At 42.5% G+C, this 17,165-nt stretch overlaps 2 protein-coding genes across 7 annotated transcripts in view; one reads left to right on the top strand and one right to left on the bottom strand.

Annotated features, from left to right (window-relative positions):
• The window catches only part of dclk2a (doublecortin-like kinase 2a), a gene marked incomplete at its 3' end in the record, with an annotated part of 36,129 nt that extends 31,844 nt beyond the window's left edge, over window positions 1-4,285 (top strand). The window contains exons 15-18 of the mRNA XM_084553556.1: window positions 647-727; window positions 852-965; window positions 3,588-4,163; window positions 4,262-4,285. Coding sequence (XP_084409682.1) covers window positions 647-727; window positions 852-965; window positions 3,588-4,163; window positions 4,262-4,285 — 795 coding nt within the window. The remainder of the gene's footprint in view (window positions 1-646; window positions 728-851; window positions 966-3,587; window positions 4,164-4,261) is intronic.
• Window positions 4,286-7,108: 2,823 nt separating this feature from the next.
• Window positions 7,109-17,165, bottom strand: part of lrba (LPS-responsive vesicle trafficking, beach and anchor containing) — a 182,029-nt gene continuing 171,972 nt past the window's right edge. For all 6 annotated transcript variants that reach the window (XM_084565451.1, XM_084565454.1, XM_084565452.1 and 3 more), the window contains 4 exons: window positions 13,625-13,726; window positions 12,978-13,174; window positions 9,729-9,880; window positions 7,109-8,518 (listed from right to left, as the gene is read on the bottom strand). In XM_084565451.1, coding sequence (XP_084421577.1) covers window positions 8,428-8,518; window positions 9,729-9,880; window positions 12,978-13,174; window positions 13,625-13,726 — 542 coding nt within the window. In that variant the 3' untranslated portion in view covers window positions 7,109-8,427. The remainder of the gene's footprint in view (window positions 8,519-9,728; window positions 9,881-12,977; window positions 13,175-13,624; window positions 13,727-17,165) is intronic.

Raw genomic sequence — 17,165 nt, 5'->3', positions numbered from 1 at the left:
AAGTGCAGTGGCTGCAAAAAGTCTGAAACAGGCCTCCAAATGTTGTCATTTAAACACACACACACACACACACTGTGTGAACCCACATGGTTCACACTCCCTTAATGACTACTGTCTGCTGAAGGACACAGAAACCCCTCCAACCCTCTAAATTAATGTCACGAATTAAGGTGACAGCCCGCGCTCAGCGTGTAAGACCAAACTGCTAATTAAGCCCACGTCTTTTGCAGTGGGCCCCGTCACTGTGGACAAGTGACACCACAGCATGAAACAGTGAGCAGTTATAGAGCTATGCAGGTGTAAATCTAACAGAGGAGGGGTTTATCAAGAGGCTATGCATGTATACATGACTTTGTGAGTACCTATGTGTGCATGTCCTCATATAAAAATATAAATATCATAATAAAAATCTTCTTTTACGAAGCGGATCATTCATTCTCATGGCTTCATAGATAGATAGATAGATAGATAGATGATAATTCTACTTGACGTTTATTACTGGGCTTGTAGTGGGCGGTGGAGGTGTTCTCAACTTGATTGATTTCACATTGACTCCTCTGTTAATCCATTACGCTGCAGCTGTGCATGTTTAAAGGACATTCAGCTGAACGCTGAGCTAAGCTATCGTGTCTGTGTTTCGCTGCAGGAGCTGATTGGAAAGATGCTCCAAGTCAACGTCGAGGCTCGATACACAGCGCAGGACGTCCTCTCGCACCCGTGGATCACGGTATTCTATGACACTGGTTGTGTTTGAACTCGCGCGCACATCCGTGAAGCGTGCTGTGATTTATGAAGTCGACGTTGTGTGTGTGTGTGTGTGTGTGTGTGTGTGTGTGTGTGTGTGTGTGCAGGACGACGCCGTCTTGGAGAACAACATGCAGATGGAGGTGACAGGTAAACTGAAGACGCACTTTAACACTGCGCCAAAGCACAGCAACACTGCAGCTGGAGTGTCGGTCATCGTGGTAAGCACTTGAAAACATATTAAACACGAAAAAAAAGACATTATTAATGTTTCTGAAACATTTTTGCCCTGATTTTTTTTTTTTAGTTTAGTAGATTAACTTTCAGTGACTTCTTAAATCTGCAGTATTGAGGTTTTGACATGGGTTTAGACGCAACTGACGAGGCGCATGCTGCTGGATGAACATGTCAGGCCGATTTCCAAGCATAATAATAAACGCCTGACCCAAATATAGAAGATTCTAATTCACTGGGCCAAGAATATCTGGCCTCATCGTGATTCGAGCAGACATTACTGACACGTTTTGAACTAGTTGTGCTGCTGTAAACATGTCAGAGAAGATTTTAGAGATGGGATAATGGAAGACTTTGGAGACTGGACAGTGAAGAAGTCATTCCTGTGGTGGTCACATCCTTCCATCTTGTCTGTTTCAAGCCTCTTTTGCGTCATTTCCTCCTGTACAGTCTGACCTCCTCTCCTCATCTCATCAGGTCACACCACTCATCAGCCTAGCACGCTCCCTTCAGTCTGTCTGAGGCGAAAGCAGGAGAGAGGGGGAAGGAGAATCTTCTTCGATTAATAATTAGATTTGACGCTCCTCTCCTGACGCAAAGAGCCTCATCTTGTTGTAAATCTCATTTGACAGTTTGAGGTGTAAACGCGGGCCCTGGCCTCGGCGCCTCCTCCTCCTCCTCTCCATTCTCTTCCTCCTCCCTCATCCTCACCCCTCCCTCACACCTGACCCGGGACCACAGGGGACGCCTGGAGCTGAGAGCCGGGTACACACTTCATACCCCCCGCCCTCCTTCCTCCCAACCCCCGCCTTCCTCTCCAGCCATCGTCCTTTCCCTACGCCCTCTTCCTCCCACTCCCCCCCTCACTCCCCTCCCCTTCCCTTCCTTCCTGTTTCATTCTCACGACCCCTGCTCTTCTTCTTCTTCTTCTTCTTCAGCTGTCGGCTACAGTAACTGCTTGCACTAACCAACTGACGTGGGCTTCGATAACGCTCGTCTCTCTGCTCACGTTTCACTCCCATTTGTATTGATCGCAAACTTTTACCGGATGAAAACTGTTTTATTTAACTGTTTAATCACAGAGGTTTTTAACGGCATGTTTACACCGCTAATGCGACACTGTTGCGATTTGCCTCCCTCTCTGTGTTGATTTATTTTGTTATTGATTACACCGGAAACAGCTAAAATCTAAAAACCAACTTCTGTAATTTGTTGCTTAGCAGACTCCTGCATTTATGATATTCTGGCGCCCCCTTGTGGAGAAGATAGAGAACTGCGCCGGCACTGCTTTTCAGCCTAAATACGCAGAGATGGATGCAAAGTGGCTTTATTGCCTTGGATTTAAGATTTCCCTGCACATTTCTTTTCTTTTCAAGGACGGAGTCTTCTGTGTTTTCCTTGTTGTCCACAAATCCAGCCAGTTTCTTTAACAGCTGACCACTTGTTTCTTCAAACCTTACTCATTTGTGAGTTTTTTTTTTTAATAGAAATAGGAAGTAATAGGCATATAGTATTTACAGCATCAGGTTGGTGTATGTGGGATAGTCTGAGTGTTTACTATTAATTAAGTTCTTTGGCACAGAAGAATCCTCTACACCAGGCTCTTGTTAAACAGTTAAGTGTTCGTTTACGTCATTTTGTGGGATTTGTTGACAATAAACAGATACAGAAAAGTGACATAATTTTTTTTTAAACTAGTTCCAACACTCGTTTAAATCCCCTGTAATCTGTTTAGTGGTAGTACATATATTAGTGCTGGCTGACATGTTTCTGCCTAAATTTGTCCTTTTATATAAAGTCTTTTTGTTTGTTCCAACTTAGTCTTCTCGACTTTAAAGGGTTTCGGTGTTAAATGAGTTTAGATTGATCTGAAGTACCAGAGTAGCGCTGAGCTGGAACAACTGTCCAGTGGCCGTCATGCTTGCTGTGTTGGATTTTATTTTGTGACGCCGTGAGTAAGACTAGTCTCTGTCCCTTTTTTGCTTCTCCCCCTCTCCCTCCCCCTGCCATTCGTCCCTCTGAATTAGCTCCAAGGCAATGAATGGTATGTACTAACACTTAACGCCGCTACGCCTCGCCTGTTCTGCTGCTGAGACTCAGCAAAAGGGCAAATGAGGAACGGTCCATTTACCGTATATTTGCCCCGCTCCCTCAAGAATATATCGCTTTATTTTGCCAGAACGATTCCGGAAGAACAGTTTATGCATCTGTTGAACGAAAAAGTAAATGTTCACTTTCTCATTTGCCCTTTCTCTTGCACATAGAGTAGCACTCGGCCTTCTCGTGGGGTCTGTTGTTTCTGTTGAACCATCTTTCAGTTATTTATGTCCATTTCCATCAGCTTGTTTCATCGTGTGTGTTGTTAATTCATTGAGACAATTAAAAAATAAATAGAAATCTGGGTCAGTAGATAGTGATCGTAGGTGTAAAATGAAAACATGTGTTTAAATCCTGTGGCTCACTTCTAGAGCAGTTCACAGGAAAACACATATTTTCATGTGGATATATTTCATAAGGTTTCTTAGTCCAGCGTAGACTGACCCACTGTATCTCTTCTTTCTCTGTTCTGATTGATGACTGTTTAAACAAGTGTCTGTCTGTTTTACCAGAACACAGCGCTAGATAAGGAGACCCTTCAGCTCACCTCCCGTTGCCGTCCGGGGCCACCAGCGGTGCCATGTTCACCCCCGGTGGCCGGCAAGAAAGTCCCATCTGCTCTCCGAGACAAACCAGCTTCTCCAACCAAACAGGCATCACGTGCCAAAGAACCAAAATCTCACGAGCTGGCTTCCCCGACAAAGACTGCTCCTCCTGAAGCAGCTCAGGCTGCAGCAGCTGCTGGGCCTGACGCTGCGTCCTCTTCTACACCTCCCTGCTCCCGTTCCCCCAATGACAGCCACCTGTTAGCTGCTAAGCTCGATGTGCCTCCCTCTGCTCCTGTGAGTCCCCCTCAGCTCTCCCATTCACCCTCTCCTCCCAATTCCTCCTCACCTGAAATATTGCTCTCCGCTGCACCTACCTCACCCTCGTGTCCTCCAGCTCTTTCCTCCCCTTCTTCCCCATCATCTCCTAGCAAACCGGCCCAAAACACCTCCCTTTCCTCTCCGGCCAAACAAGCCGAACCCGAGCCTCTCTCTCCCACCAAACAGGCGTCCCCCTCCCCCGCCTCCCCCATCCAACCCGCTGTGTTCTTCCCGTTCTCTTCCCAGACAAAACAGGAACCTCCTTCTCCTTCATCCATCCATCCAACCCTGTTCCCCTCTCCTCCTTCCACACCTCCCAGGTCCACGACCCCACCCTCTCCTGATGGCCCTCCTTCTCCCACTCTCCTGCTTCCTGAAGAAGTTACGCAGAAATTTTAAATGGCCCCACTCCTCGTCCTCCTCTTTCCATGATCATCGTAGAGAACATGAGACGAGGAGGCGAAATCACTACAGTGAGAACTTCTTAGTAGCTGTAAACTGAGCCAGTGATGCTGTACTTATTATTTCCTTTCATTCTTATCCCATTCATTTTGTGAGACAGTGGATACAAGGCATTCTTCTGAGGAGTTTATTGTATGTAATATATATGTTTATTTATTAATGGAGGATGAGGAGAACCAGAATGAACTGTACGTCACTGTTTTGAGTGGTTTGTTTTAAGTCATGCGTTGCTGTATCACTTTAATGTGAATTCTGTCCCTTTAGTAGAACATGTTGACGCCCGTGGCCCTTTTGTACATAGCTACTCGGTTCAAACACATCCCATCGTGACCTCCTATTGCTTTAGCGGAGAGATAGTACTTTATATTCATACAGTAACACGAGTATCTGAGCATATCAGGAGTCTGAAGTTGCTAGACTAACGGCCCGTAGTGTAGCTATCGTGGTAGTAACAGCAAAAGTACAATTTGAGTGTTACTGTTTACAGTGGGTGGACAAAATAAAAACAGTAACTAGAACAGACACAGGGTCAAGCAATAACAAGAAAAGAAAACGGATATTTCATTCATTTCTTTATATGCCTGCTAAGATTAGAAACTATTTTACATGAGAGATTTCTGACTCTTAGAGTAGAAGTCCTACGGTTGTGCATGTGTACATGTTCTCTGTGCTTTTACTCTAGGTGCAATTAAACAACAATAAGAAGCCCTTTCTTTAATCAATTAAAGAAAGGTAGTTAATGGTTAGTCAGGGCTTTAAACGGCTGCAGCTCTACTGCTTTTTTTTTTTAAATCGTGAATGTAGAAACGGCGCTGTTAGATCTGAAACAATGGCTCTGTTAAAAAAAAAAATACGCAACTAATGCGATTTCAACGCCAAACTGACACAGAGGCGAGGTGGTCTCTGCACCACATAGCTGCCTTGGATGTCATTAGAACGAGGCTTTTCAAAGTCCTGATCAGGACAGCGTTCTGATTGGTGGACACCAGATAAATGGATGTTAGGAGAATCAGTGGAGGAATCAGGAAGTTAAAAAAACGAAAACAAACACAGGTCTCGATCCTGAAGTCGTCCAGGTCTGATAACTTGCAGCAGAGAACTCAGTTAACAGTTTAAAACCCCTACAACAGCTTCGTTCCAAGCGTTTGACTGACAAACGTGACATATTTAGCTTTATTTCAGACAGGGTATCACAATGTCCGCTGCACAGAAAGTTTACCAAAGCTCGCTCAAACATGATCAATACTGGTCACTACTACTCTAAATAAAATAATTCTGTATTTTGATCATCCCTCAAAATGAAATGCATATACACTGAAAACCAAGAGGAAACTCTGTCCTCATAAGCTGTTAATCATCTTCCACCCTATTAGGTTTATCTTGTGAGCCCTTGGAAACCGTAAGTGATATAATGATCACTCTGTCAGTACTTCAGTATAATAGAGGTGACTACAGTTTAGTTTGTGATGCTCTTATGATAAATAAAAAATAAATACAAATCTGACCCTATTTCTAGAAACAATGTCCCAGTTACTAATTCACTGATTAGTCATCTTATAATTCAGTTTAATTGGAGCTACTTTTTAGTGGAAAAAAAAAAAACAAATTACCCAGTGACTGGAACACTGCCTCTGGAAAAGGAGCACAAACACAATCCTACCCACTGTCATGGTATTAAAAGAGGGTAGAAATAGAAAATCTAAATTATTTCTGTGCCCTATCACAGAAATAAATGAGTTTTTCAGAGAAAAAGTCAGTTTGGCACAGCAGCGTATATTTTGTTCACCCACTGTAACCGACATGCTCACACGTTGTTTGTATTATTTCTTTATGTCAACACTGTATTTGTACATAGTGTGATGAACCTAAGCTGTCCACCTGAAACTTGAAGGTTTGTATTTGCTTATGTGTGTTTGAGCAGTCTGAACTGCTGTTCCTTAAAAAAAAAAATAGAGCAATGAGATCCAACAGGCATTAAAACCAAACTGCATTTCTTTTCATCAACTGGAATTCTCCAACACAAACCGCTCCCAGCTAACACAAAGGTATAGTATAGAGGTTAAACGTCTCCTGACAGCGCTGCACTGCTGCATGATTCTCGTCGACGCTCGATTCGTTCAGAATGTTTCAACTCGTGGTTTTTAGGTCTGTTGGATTTATAAGAATGAATGTGTTGTCACGGCAACGGGGCCAACAACTCGAAGCTTAACGATGCCTTTTCTCAGAACCAGCTTGGCTGAACAATGATGTCCCACGTTCTGCATCCTTAAAAATTAATTTAGAAGGGATTTATCCCAGCCGTTCGTTGTTAGTGGGGCTAAACATGCCTCTTGTTGCATGACTACTCCTCTTCCACTTCCTGTAAGACAGCACCCTCACACACACACACACACAAAGTCAAGTTGGTACATTTAATTTCCCTCATGTATGCGTAGGTAAAGTAGATTTTCATATGCTTTGTCATAGCAGTTTGTAAAAGGGAAATTTGTATGAAAAGACTGTTTTAAATAGCTAGATCAAACGTGTCAAACTGGAGTAATGGTTTTTATTTTTAGGCATAGAGCAACTGCTTTTAATGTCCCACTACTTTGGCAATAAAGAGTTCAAACCCGGCTTTGGTTGTGGTGTATGTGTTACTAGAGTTTGATCACTAGAGGGCGCTGTTCACTCTCAGTGCCACCTGATGGAAAACACACCCAGGACAATTCAAGTTATAAAATTTCATTTTATTGTCAGAACTCGGCACACAAAACACTCCAAAATGATTGCAAAAAAAACAAAAACAAAACAAATATTGGATGATAGATAAAAGTATATTTCCTATATAACCGGAGATTCAAACCACATCGAAGAGCAAACTTTAAAGAAAGGAATGTTTCCAGAAATCAAAAGGTTACAGGAGGACGCTTGTTTAGTGATTATCAAAGGAATATGCCTCATTAGCATTTTAGTGCTGAACTGCACCTCAGCATAATCACTCCTTCTGTGATTTAGACTGCTGTGATGGAGAAAAATAAAAGAACAACCCAGATAGAAATGGGTTAAGTCCTGCCTTTCATTGCACATCTCACATAGCGTTTAGCTGCTGTGGAGACTGGACTCGAAGAGGACTCTGAAGACGCTGAGCTGGCTTGGACATTAGGTATGATGATGATGATTTTTAAATGTGGTAATGTAAAGCTCCATCTATCGGTCACAATTCTCATTTTAGAAAATAATATTCACTGCTTCTTCAGTCATCGCGGAAAGAAAAGTAAAACGACTCCTTCACAGAAACGTCGGGACGCGTTGATGTTTGAAATATTAAATAATAATGAGATAAATCTGCACCGATATGATTTATATGAGTAGTGAGACATGCACACAGACGCAACCTCTTAGCAAGCACAGAGGTACAGAGGGATTAGAAATCTTAAATATGGAGGACTACATTTAAACATTGTATATATAGATATTTATATGAATGTATATTCCCTCGTCACTTGTCTTTCTTTCCATTACATTTTATTTTATTTATTCAAACATTTCCTATCTACCTGCTGTGCTGCCAAAATAGGGAAAAGCATGTTAAAGTGAATGATAGCTTAATAATTATTCCCCACATACACACCTACAGAAAAAAAATAAATCATTCACCCTAAAGTACACAAATATTTGGATTTTTAAGTCAAGAGAAAAGATTTTCACTAACTCCCCATAAATCCCTTTTTTATTTTTTTTGTCTAGAGATGAAAATAGACTCTTACAGCTAAAAATAGATTTGCTTTTAACCGTACAGTAACATAACCCCCACCCTAAGATTTATATGAAAAGTTTCTATCTGATCTACAAAATATAGCAATGCCCTTTTTAAAAATAGTTTTAGATTCTTTAACTAGAACGGACATTTGTTATGTTTTTCTTCTTCTTTCATCGAGATACATTCAGGATACAGACAGAACAGTGCCTCTGAGTTCACGCTTGCAACAGGTTGTGGGGGGTTTTTCCTCAACGTTTTGTCGGTCAAGCGGCGTCCGTTTTCACCTCAGTACCTGGTCTGGTACTCGTGGTGCCACCTGTTGAAGTCGTTGTAGAAGAGGACGATGCTTCCAGATGCCATGCCGGTTATGATGCACCTAAGGAGAGTCAGGGGGGAACAACCAGCTTTTAGTTTGCTGTGAATCTGAATTTAATTGAGGTGCACTTCAGATCATTTCATTTGCTAGCTAATTATTTATTTATTAGGAAAACAAAACTGCTCATCATCCTAAAAGAACATATCGTCATGAAGCAGCTTAAATTAAAATGTTGCCAAGATATTCCTGCACCAGTCATTGTATTATTTCACAGAGCAGAGCTGCTCCTTGGTCTCTCTCTGTTCACAAGATCTATGGTTGCTTTCTGTTCCGTTTGCAAGTAATGAATAGGGAAAAAGGCCTTTTGTCCACTGTGCACCTTTTGCATGGAATATGTTTCAGAATGACTGGAAACTAACTGAATAACTGAGGCCAACTCCACCATATGCACTTGTTTTTTTATAATCTGCTTGTAAATTGTCTATTTTCTCTTTTATTTGTCATTCATTTTGTATTAATGGTGTCATTTTGTAACTGTGTTTTGTATTTGCTGCTACAATGGGATCTTCCTGGTTAAATAATAATAAAATAAATAAAATAAAATATTATTAATAAAATACATATGAGGAGTTTTCACACTATAACCTTAGCTCAATAGCAGCCACTCTATTCACAAGTGAAAAACCCCACAAATTATATTTTTTTCCAGAAACAGTCACTAGCCAGTTCATTAGGTACACTAGTGAAAACAAATGCATCCTTATATAACAGTCCTGCACTAAATCCAACTTCATAACTGTGTAAGAAAGATGGTAATACAACTGTCTGATCATTTTGGAGGATGTGACCTGTTAAATTGTATTGAAGTGTTTCTGATATTTAGCCTAGCCCACTGACTAAAATGGGGTTGCCAAAATAATAGAAACATGTGTGGGTACAACACAATATAATTCACTACTGCTACAAATCGCAGCCTCCAAAATGAAAACAACAGTGTTATTTTAAACAAATACTGAGTGTTCATAAAGATGAGATTTAGTGAAAGACTGCTCTGTTTTTTGCAGAAGTGTACCTAATGAATTGGCAATTGGCAAAAGGCTCAGTAAAGGTTTTGCTTAAACCACAAAAACTCATCTGCACTTTTACTCTGAACGCATGCTGTACTCATTTTAACCTTGCCACACTGATCTGATCTGAGCTGTTCTTCCACCACTGCTTGCAGACGTTTGTCATATTTACGTACATGCTGGTTTCTGTGAGAGCTCATTACCTTTGGTCATGCGACATAGCCATGGAGCGGATCCCTGCGTCGCAGCCGGGGTAGGTGAACAGCTGTTTGAGGTTGTGGACCTGCCAGACAGACACCACACCTCCGTCTCCACCTGTCAGCAGGTACTGACCGTCACGACTGAGGAGCATGGCCTGACAAAGACAAACAGGAAAATAAAAATCTGTGAGTAACTTTTTAAAGAACTCCCTTTTGTACTTCTAGCGTGTTAGATTCATCATAGCTTTTATATTAGACAAGGCTTCAGAGCGTGTAGTTTTTGAACAGTCATCTGTTAACTGTCCTTCAATGCTCTAACAAAAAAACCACAGCAGCAGAGCTATTCAACTTGGAACCACACGCATAAATCGTCCCCGAATAGGCCTGGTAATCTGGGACCAGTTTATCTCTTCTGTCTGAGTAAAGCTCATACTGCGAATTCGTGTGATCTGACAACAGATTCCAGGTCAGTGCTGCCATCCTTGGGGGCTTTCTGTACACAGACCCGGGCTCGCAACAAAGATGGCTCCCCACAGTGAGGCGCTGAGATTTACTCGTCTCATCTGCTTTTCCTACAAACTGTAGCAGCTGAATGGATCCCCCGGGAATCAGATGTACACAAATCAAGTCATGTGCTGGAGTCTATTACGGGCACAGCGCACAGTGGAAGCAGAAACTGAAACAGTCAGGGGCATCAATCAGCCGGTAACTGCAGCCGATGAAATGACGAGACAGAATGGAAGATCTAAAAGCGGCAAATGACACTAATTTAAAGCTTTTGTCGTTTGTGGTTTTTCGTGACACCAAAACTCGGACGTCTTTCAGCTGCAGCCGATTCAGCGAGAGACACTTCAATCATCAGCAACATGTGTGTTCAATCAGGCTCATATTAAACGGGAAAACGAAACTGGAACAAGTCATTTTCAGGAACTCGATTTTGTAAGGAAAACATAAATAAGCCTTCAAAAGAAGAAAAACTGCAGGTTAAATTAAGTAAATGTTTTGTGTGTATATATAAAAAAAAAAACTTTGATGCAGTTCCACTCTCTGTTTCTCATTCTCATCACGCACGCACTTCAGGCACTAACGGGCACGTGGAAGCGCTCACGCCACGGTCACGCGCTGCTCGCTGGAGGGAGGCCACGGGAATCAATCCAGCCTAATTGCCGCGTGAGATCGGCATCCACGATTGCCGGGAACGGAGCATGACTGAGTGCAGCGCTGCTTTGATTTGTGCGCTGTGGGTCTGCTTTGTGTGTACAGTAATTGTCATGTGTATCAACAATCAAAGATAATCTGACAACAATGTTCAGTTCAGCCCGTCACGACCAATGCACGTCAGATTCTAGACTCAGAACACCTCCCAGGAAAAACCGCCACCTTTCTGAAATGTTCTGATAATCTAACCCACTCCTAGAGAAGACATCTGCGTCTTTGGTTGTGTGTCCACCAGCCAGAGACAAACCTTTCTGAGATGAATAAAGCCAAAATGATCACAACAGATGAGGCAAACTGCAAGATAATTCAGGATTCGTGACTACAAATGATTGTTTTGTTGTTCAACGTTGATAACAATCGCTTATTAGAGCAGCTTTAAACTTTCTAAAGTGATCTAACAGGCTGTAGAGGCTGGTCATTTCTGCAGGCATACAGTAGAGTTCACTGCACAACAGTAAAAAAAGACAGAGAGACAGAGAGACAGAGAGAGAGAACACTGTGTTAATGTACTTGTGTATCAACTACTGGAGTCCATGACCTTACTGGAGCCCAGCAGGAGGCTGGAGAACTGGCAGACATGTCAGCCTGGCCAGGTAGGAGGCTGCAGACAGACACTATAAATCAGTCCTTTGCCACTGGGCGGTCAAACAAGATGGCCGACGGCTCTGTGGGGGCTAAGATGGCTACCCGGGCTCGGATGACTAAAAAATGACTCCAGCAGAAACATGTGCACTTTTAATGCCAATATTTCCTACGTCTTCCAGGGGAACAGTGGGTGGATTCTGGGGCTGCAGAAGGTAAAAAGTTTAATTTATGGTGCTGTTAATCCCCCTGTTACACGGACGCAGGCAGTGAAAGAAGTGCTGGAATGGTTACACTGCCTGAGTTATACTAGTACTTAAAAGAATGTAATCCATTCAGTATGGCTGCTGTCACCCGATTCTGCTATTAGACTAGGATGCCGACTGTTAGCCTGTCATCTAACCTCTGACTCCAGACCCCTATAAATTCACAGCGCGTACATTCTCCCCTCTCTTTCTAAGTGTATACTGCAGGCCAGGACAAACACTTATTTATCCCGGAGTCATACTGTGCCGAGGCTCCAAGGCCAGAGAGATTGATTCTGGTATGTACATGACTGCTCTAAATACTGCTGGAGTCTCAGAGCAGGAGGGTGGAGCTAAAGGGGTGAGGTAGGAGGTGGTGGTGGGGGGTTAAGACTCTCACAGCCTCACTCTAAGATGTTAGGACTTTCCTAATGCCATCTGACATGGCTGGAATTTACTACAGTGGAGGAGAAGTGAAAAGTAGCCTGCACGGTTCCCAAGCTTCATCTTAAGAAGGAACTCTGGGAAAAAATACAAAGCTCGACAAGTATCCAAAAACATTGTTAGTTTCCCTTAAAGACACAATAAAGTACTCATGAAATCCAGCTACTTTCAGAGTAATGGTAATGCACTCAATCAGCATGTGTGTAGCTTTGTGTAGCTTTGTGTAGGAGTGGGCTGGCAGGTTAGGAGCCAGGGCACAAGAGGGTTTTTAATAGGAAACAGGCGTGTGGCTGTCTGTCAGGGCTAGCTTACATTTCCCAGGCCAAACCGGAAACAACGGGTCGGGGAACCAAAGGCAGTAGCCACTATCTTGTGTCACTCCAGCCACGAGGGAGGAAATGTGGGAAATGGGGAATGTGTCGTCCTGCGCTGGAGGGTAGTTAATGGTGTTGGTGTCCAGGACTGACCACTCCTCTGGAATGCTTTCCACCACAGCCGCAATTTGACTTGACAACAGAGCCCTGGATCAAAAGAGCCATTTCCTCTGGTGTACGCGGGCGAAAGGGGAAGGAGAGATGTGAAACCATGGTTTGCCCCACGGCCCGACGACCTTTACCTCACTCAGATCTCCAACTAAAACCTTTAATCAGCGAGAGGAGATTTTTTTTTCTTTTTTTTTTTTTTTAACGCTGATGCGGTGCAGACACACATATGCAAAAGCGTTCTCTCTCGTATGCAGGCTCACGCAGATGCATTTCCTCACCCTGATGCTGTCCTCCACTTCCACATGTCCCAGCAGTTTGCCATTGACACTGAAGAAACAAAACTGTCCCTTGTCGTAATAGATGATGCAGTGTCCTTCGGTTGAGGACTGGATGAGGCGGGGCCGTAGGCAGCGCTCTGGGCCCTCCAGGGTCCGCAGCAGGTCCCCATTCATGGAATGGATCAGACAAGGACCCTCTATACACAGAAAGGACAAGAAGTTAAGACAAGTTTGCAGTTTTGATATTAAGCATTACTTTACATTTTTTAAAGTTTTCATTTGTTTATATGCTTTTTTATTTTGCAAAACTGTCTTGCATGTCTGCTGCTATCATACAGATATCTCCTATATGCGTATGTGCATGTACACATTATATTATACACTCCCCACTTACAAACACGTGCATGCTTTATGTTGCAACATATATCATTACAATGCTCCTGTTTTACTCTATTGTAAATGTACTACATATTATATGATTACTGACTGCACAGGTAGCCACTGAGGTTTGCATCAGGACTGCTTCACCTTTGCACATGAGCCGGTTATCTGTATCGATCAATTACCTGTGTCTCCAAGTCTCCATTGACATTAAGACTCCACAATTAACAAAAGCAAAACTTTACACTGGAGACGAGCAGACTCACCTTTGCAGCCACTGATGACGAGACCCAGCTCAGCACACACGCTCACGCATGTCACCTCACAGTCGTGGCCTGTAAGGATGGCCCTCGGCGTGGTAAACATCGCTGGGAAAACACAAGCAGTTCTGCATATTACCATATGTAGTAGCAATGTTTGGACACAAGAGGGAGCACAAGGCAAAACAATGGGAGTAATAATATAGTAGAAGAATTATAAGACAGAGGATTATGATTATATAACTGTGAACAAAGAAAGAAATTAAAAAGACAAAAAGCCAGGTGATAAATCTGTTCCCTCTTTACTTAAAATGTTATGTTATATATATATATATTTTATATGCATGTACACTGTGTTCGCAGCAGTTTTTAAGCCTATTGTCCTGCACACACACGCACACTTCTCTCCTCATTCACTCTCCCTCTCTAGCACTTGTCACCGGCAGCCTCCTCCTATGTTTAAAACCCTTCTCCCCACGACTGCCTTCACTGGATCCAGATGTTTCTGTAGTCCAGAGAAAGAGAGCCAGAGCGAGCTGAAGTAAGTTATGGTCCAAGTCATGAAGTTTTTGTCATTTTGTTTTGGTTTGAGCTGTCAGGGCGAGCGACAAAACAAAATCGTCTGTAACTTCTCCATCTGTCTTCTCTGTGCGTAAGCGCTCACATGTATACACACACACGCACACAGCTGCATGAAGTTTGGACTTTTCTGCACGATTACAAACCATTACTTTTTGACAAGACAGATGCTGGTGTATGAACGTTTGGAAATAAAGGCGGCTGAGCAGGTCAAACAGCGTCTTATATTTTTGTGTTAGTGGCAAAAATACGCTAAAAAAAAGAATAAAACATGGAAATGCCACTCACATTCTTTATGTATAAATTCTTTTTCCACTAGTATTTGTGCACTGACACAAAATCTATTCAAACCAATGTCATTCACGTAAACTAGTTTCCAATTTCCAATAAAAATAACTCCTTACAGTAAATGCCAGTGACATACAATCCTCCTAGGGATATACTGTAATACTTTTAAGTGTCACTGAAGCAGAAGGGCCTTTCTGACTTCATGCAGTCTCTTTTAAATTCAATTATACAACATTAAATTCAATACAGGTTCACTAATAAACCACAGCTACTGTTAAACCCTAATTAGATTTTGCAGAAAGACTCTGCAGCGCCCGTACTGACCGCTACTCTCTCTTGTAAAAAAGGCAAACAAGAGGGCAAGCTAACTGTCAGCAATGTTTCAAATCAATCACGCAATCAAGTCCATATGTACAGCGCGGAGAATACCACAGATCACAAGGTGATGCTTAGAAAAGAGCTCTTCTGTAAGGGATGTATGGTAATGAAAACGTACAGGGACATGAGACGATTCGTGGAATAATCACGGCCATTCACTTGAGTTAGTCACATACTGTCCCTCTTTACTCGCAGCTGTCCCGTCCACTTTGCAAATACGTACCAGCCGTCCCAACTTTGGTTCCACTAGGGCCACAGCCTAAACATCTACATTTCATTTGGTTAACTGTTTAACAGCCTCGATGTCACTAAAAGCAAAACATATGACCCGCAGGGGCCGGGGAGTGAAAGCGCGATGTTGGACTTCGCTCAGTGAAGATCAATAAAGTTGATACACTGATGTATCGGTTAACATTTCGAGCCTCCGCCTGCCATTTGGTTTGAATTAGGGCCACATCTGATCACAATCTTATACCTGTATGTGACTAACACTGGGACGCTGAGGAGGGGGATCGACTGTCTGTGTGTCTCATGGTAGGGAAGGTGTGTGTGTGTGTGTGTGTGTGTGTGTGTGTGTGTGTGTGTGTGTTGCTCATGTCGTGGGGATTTATAGTACAACAAAAAAATAACGCAAATCATTTCATTTTAGCATGAATACTTCATTAAAGTTTGGTGTAAGCAGAAGTTACTGTATTGTGCACTGATACATAAATAATTCAGTATTCAGTGTCTGGGAAAAGTAGTATAAAGTAGTAAAAAGAGTATTATGTTATTATTATTATCTTTTAATTAATACTCAGTATGACTTTTGTTGTTCAAATTTGTAGAACGTCTACACATGAGGGATGATATCACGATAAATTCACTGAAAAATTCTTACCGAACACAAGTCTACACTCAGTGGCCAGTTAATTAGTTAAACCAAACCAACAATGGTTTCAGTCCAACACCACAGGCCCACAACCGGTGAGTTTTATGCTCGGCAGAGGTGTGGATCCAACTCTAAGGTCACCGTGGCAGCTGAGGTTAAGATAAGATGTTCTTTATTGTCCCGGAGAGGAAATTTGTCTCGGGCTGCACACAGCTGCACACACACAGATAATCTGCTTATGTACACAACACAGCACGGACACAAACACAACACACTATTGAGCATGATAAAATATAGAGACCTGTGATCAGTAAGTTGAAGAGATACTTAAACGAATGAGGGAAATAAAAAAACTAAGATGGTAAACTGTATGTGAAAAATGAGCCATAAGTTTAATATATTCGTTGATAGCGAGTGCAGCGCTGTTTGTCTTGATTGATTTAATGTATTATGCAGTGAACTATGTGGATAACTGTTAAGATCTTATTTAAAGGGAGGAAAACAATAAAAATGTGAAAACCAGGTGTGCAATGTCAGCAAAGTACCATATACACACGAGAAGTCCATTTATAGTAATAGTATTTGTCTCGCCATCAGTAAGTATCACATGTGAGCCATGTGGCTAAAATGAAAGTGATAAATTTGAAGCGTACAGGTTGTTTGTTGAACAGTTTTACCGCGGCAGGGACAACAGAAAAGATCAGAGATGAGAAAATAATTTCCGTAATTTCCTTCAGTAACTTCTAATAAAGCACTAGTTATTATTTATTATCTGTGGCTTTAACAACAAAAGAAAAACAGGAATCTCCTTGACTGTCAATGAATGTCACACTGTGCTGGTTGCTATAGTGTGGCCACCAGGTGGCAGTGGCGCCTGTGAAATCTGCTTCGGTGCAAAACAACATGTGCCTGCAGCAGGAACCAAGTGAGCATAGGTCAGCGTGTACATGTGCATATCAGCCATTCAGACGCATTTGTGTCAAGCTTATGAAGTGTGTGGGACGTCCACAGAACATTACGCATGAAAAGGAAGGAGAGTGTGTGTGTGTGTGTGTTAGCATGTGCTCTCATTGGAGTGTATACGCAGACTTTAAAGTGTTTGAATGTTTGGAAGAGGAATAAAGAAAAGTCTGCTGTCTGTATGCATTCTCCGAGTACGAGTGTGTGTGTGGTGTGTGGTGTGTGTGTGTACACGCAGCTGAACTTGGCAGAGCCTCCTGCGGTCTGGGGCAATGGAGCATCACATTGTGGTGGTGAGGAGTTGGGATGACGACTGCTTTGTCTGCTCATCTGGCTCGAGAGTGGTAACCAGCACCGAGCCGACCGGGGTTAGGCTGGCACACACATGCTTGCATGGACACGCAGAGCACACGCATGGAGACGTACACACATATCTGCTGTGCAATCAAGTCTGTTATGTTATGTTAAACA

Source organism: Chelon labrosus, assembly GCF_963514085.1.
Source record: "Chelon labrosus genome assembly, chromosome: 2".
Taxonomy (NCBI): Eukaryota; Metazoa; Chordata; class Actinopteri; order Mugiliformes; family Mugilidae; genus Chelon; species Chelon labrosus.
The sequence above is the reverse complement of the archived record's forward strand: the minus strand, read 5'-3'. Positions and strand labels throughout refer to the sequence as shown.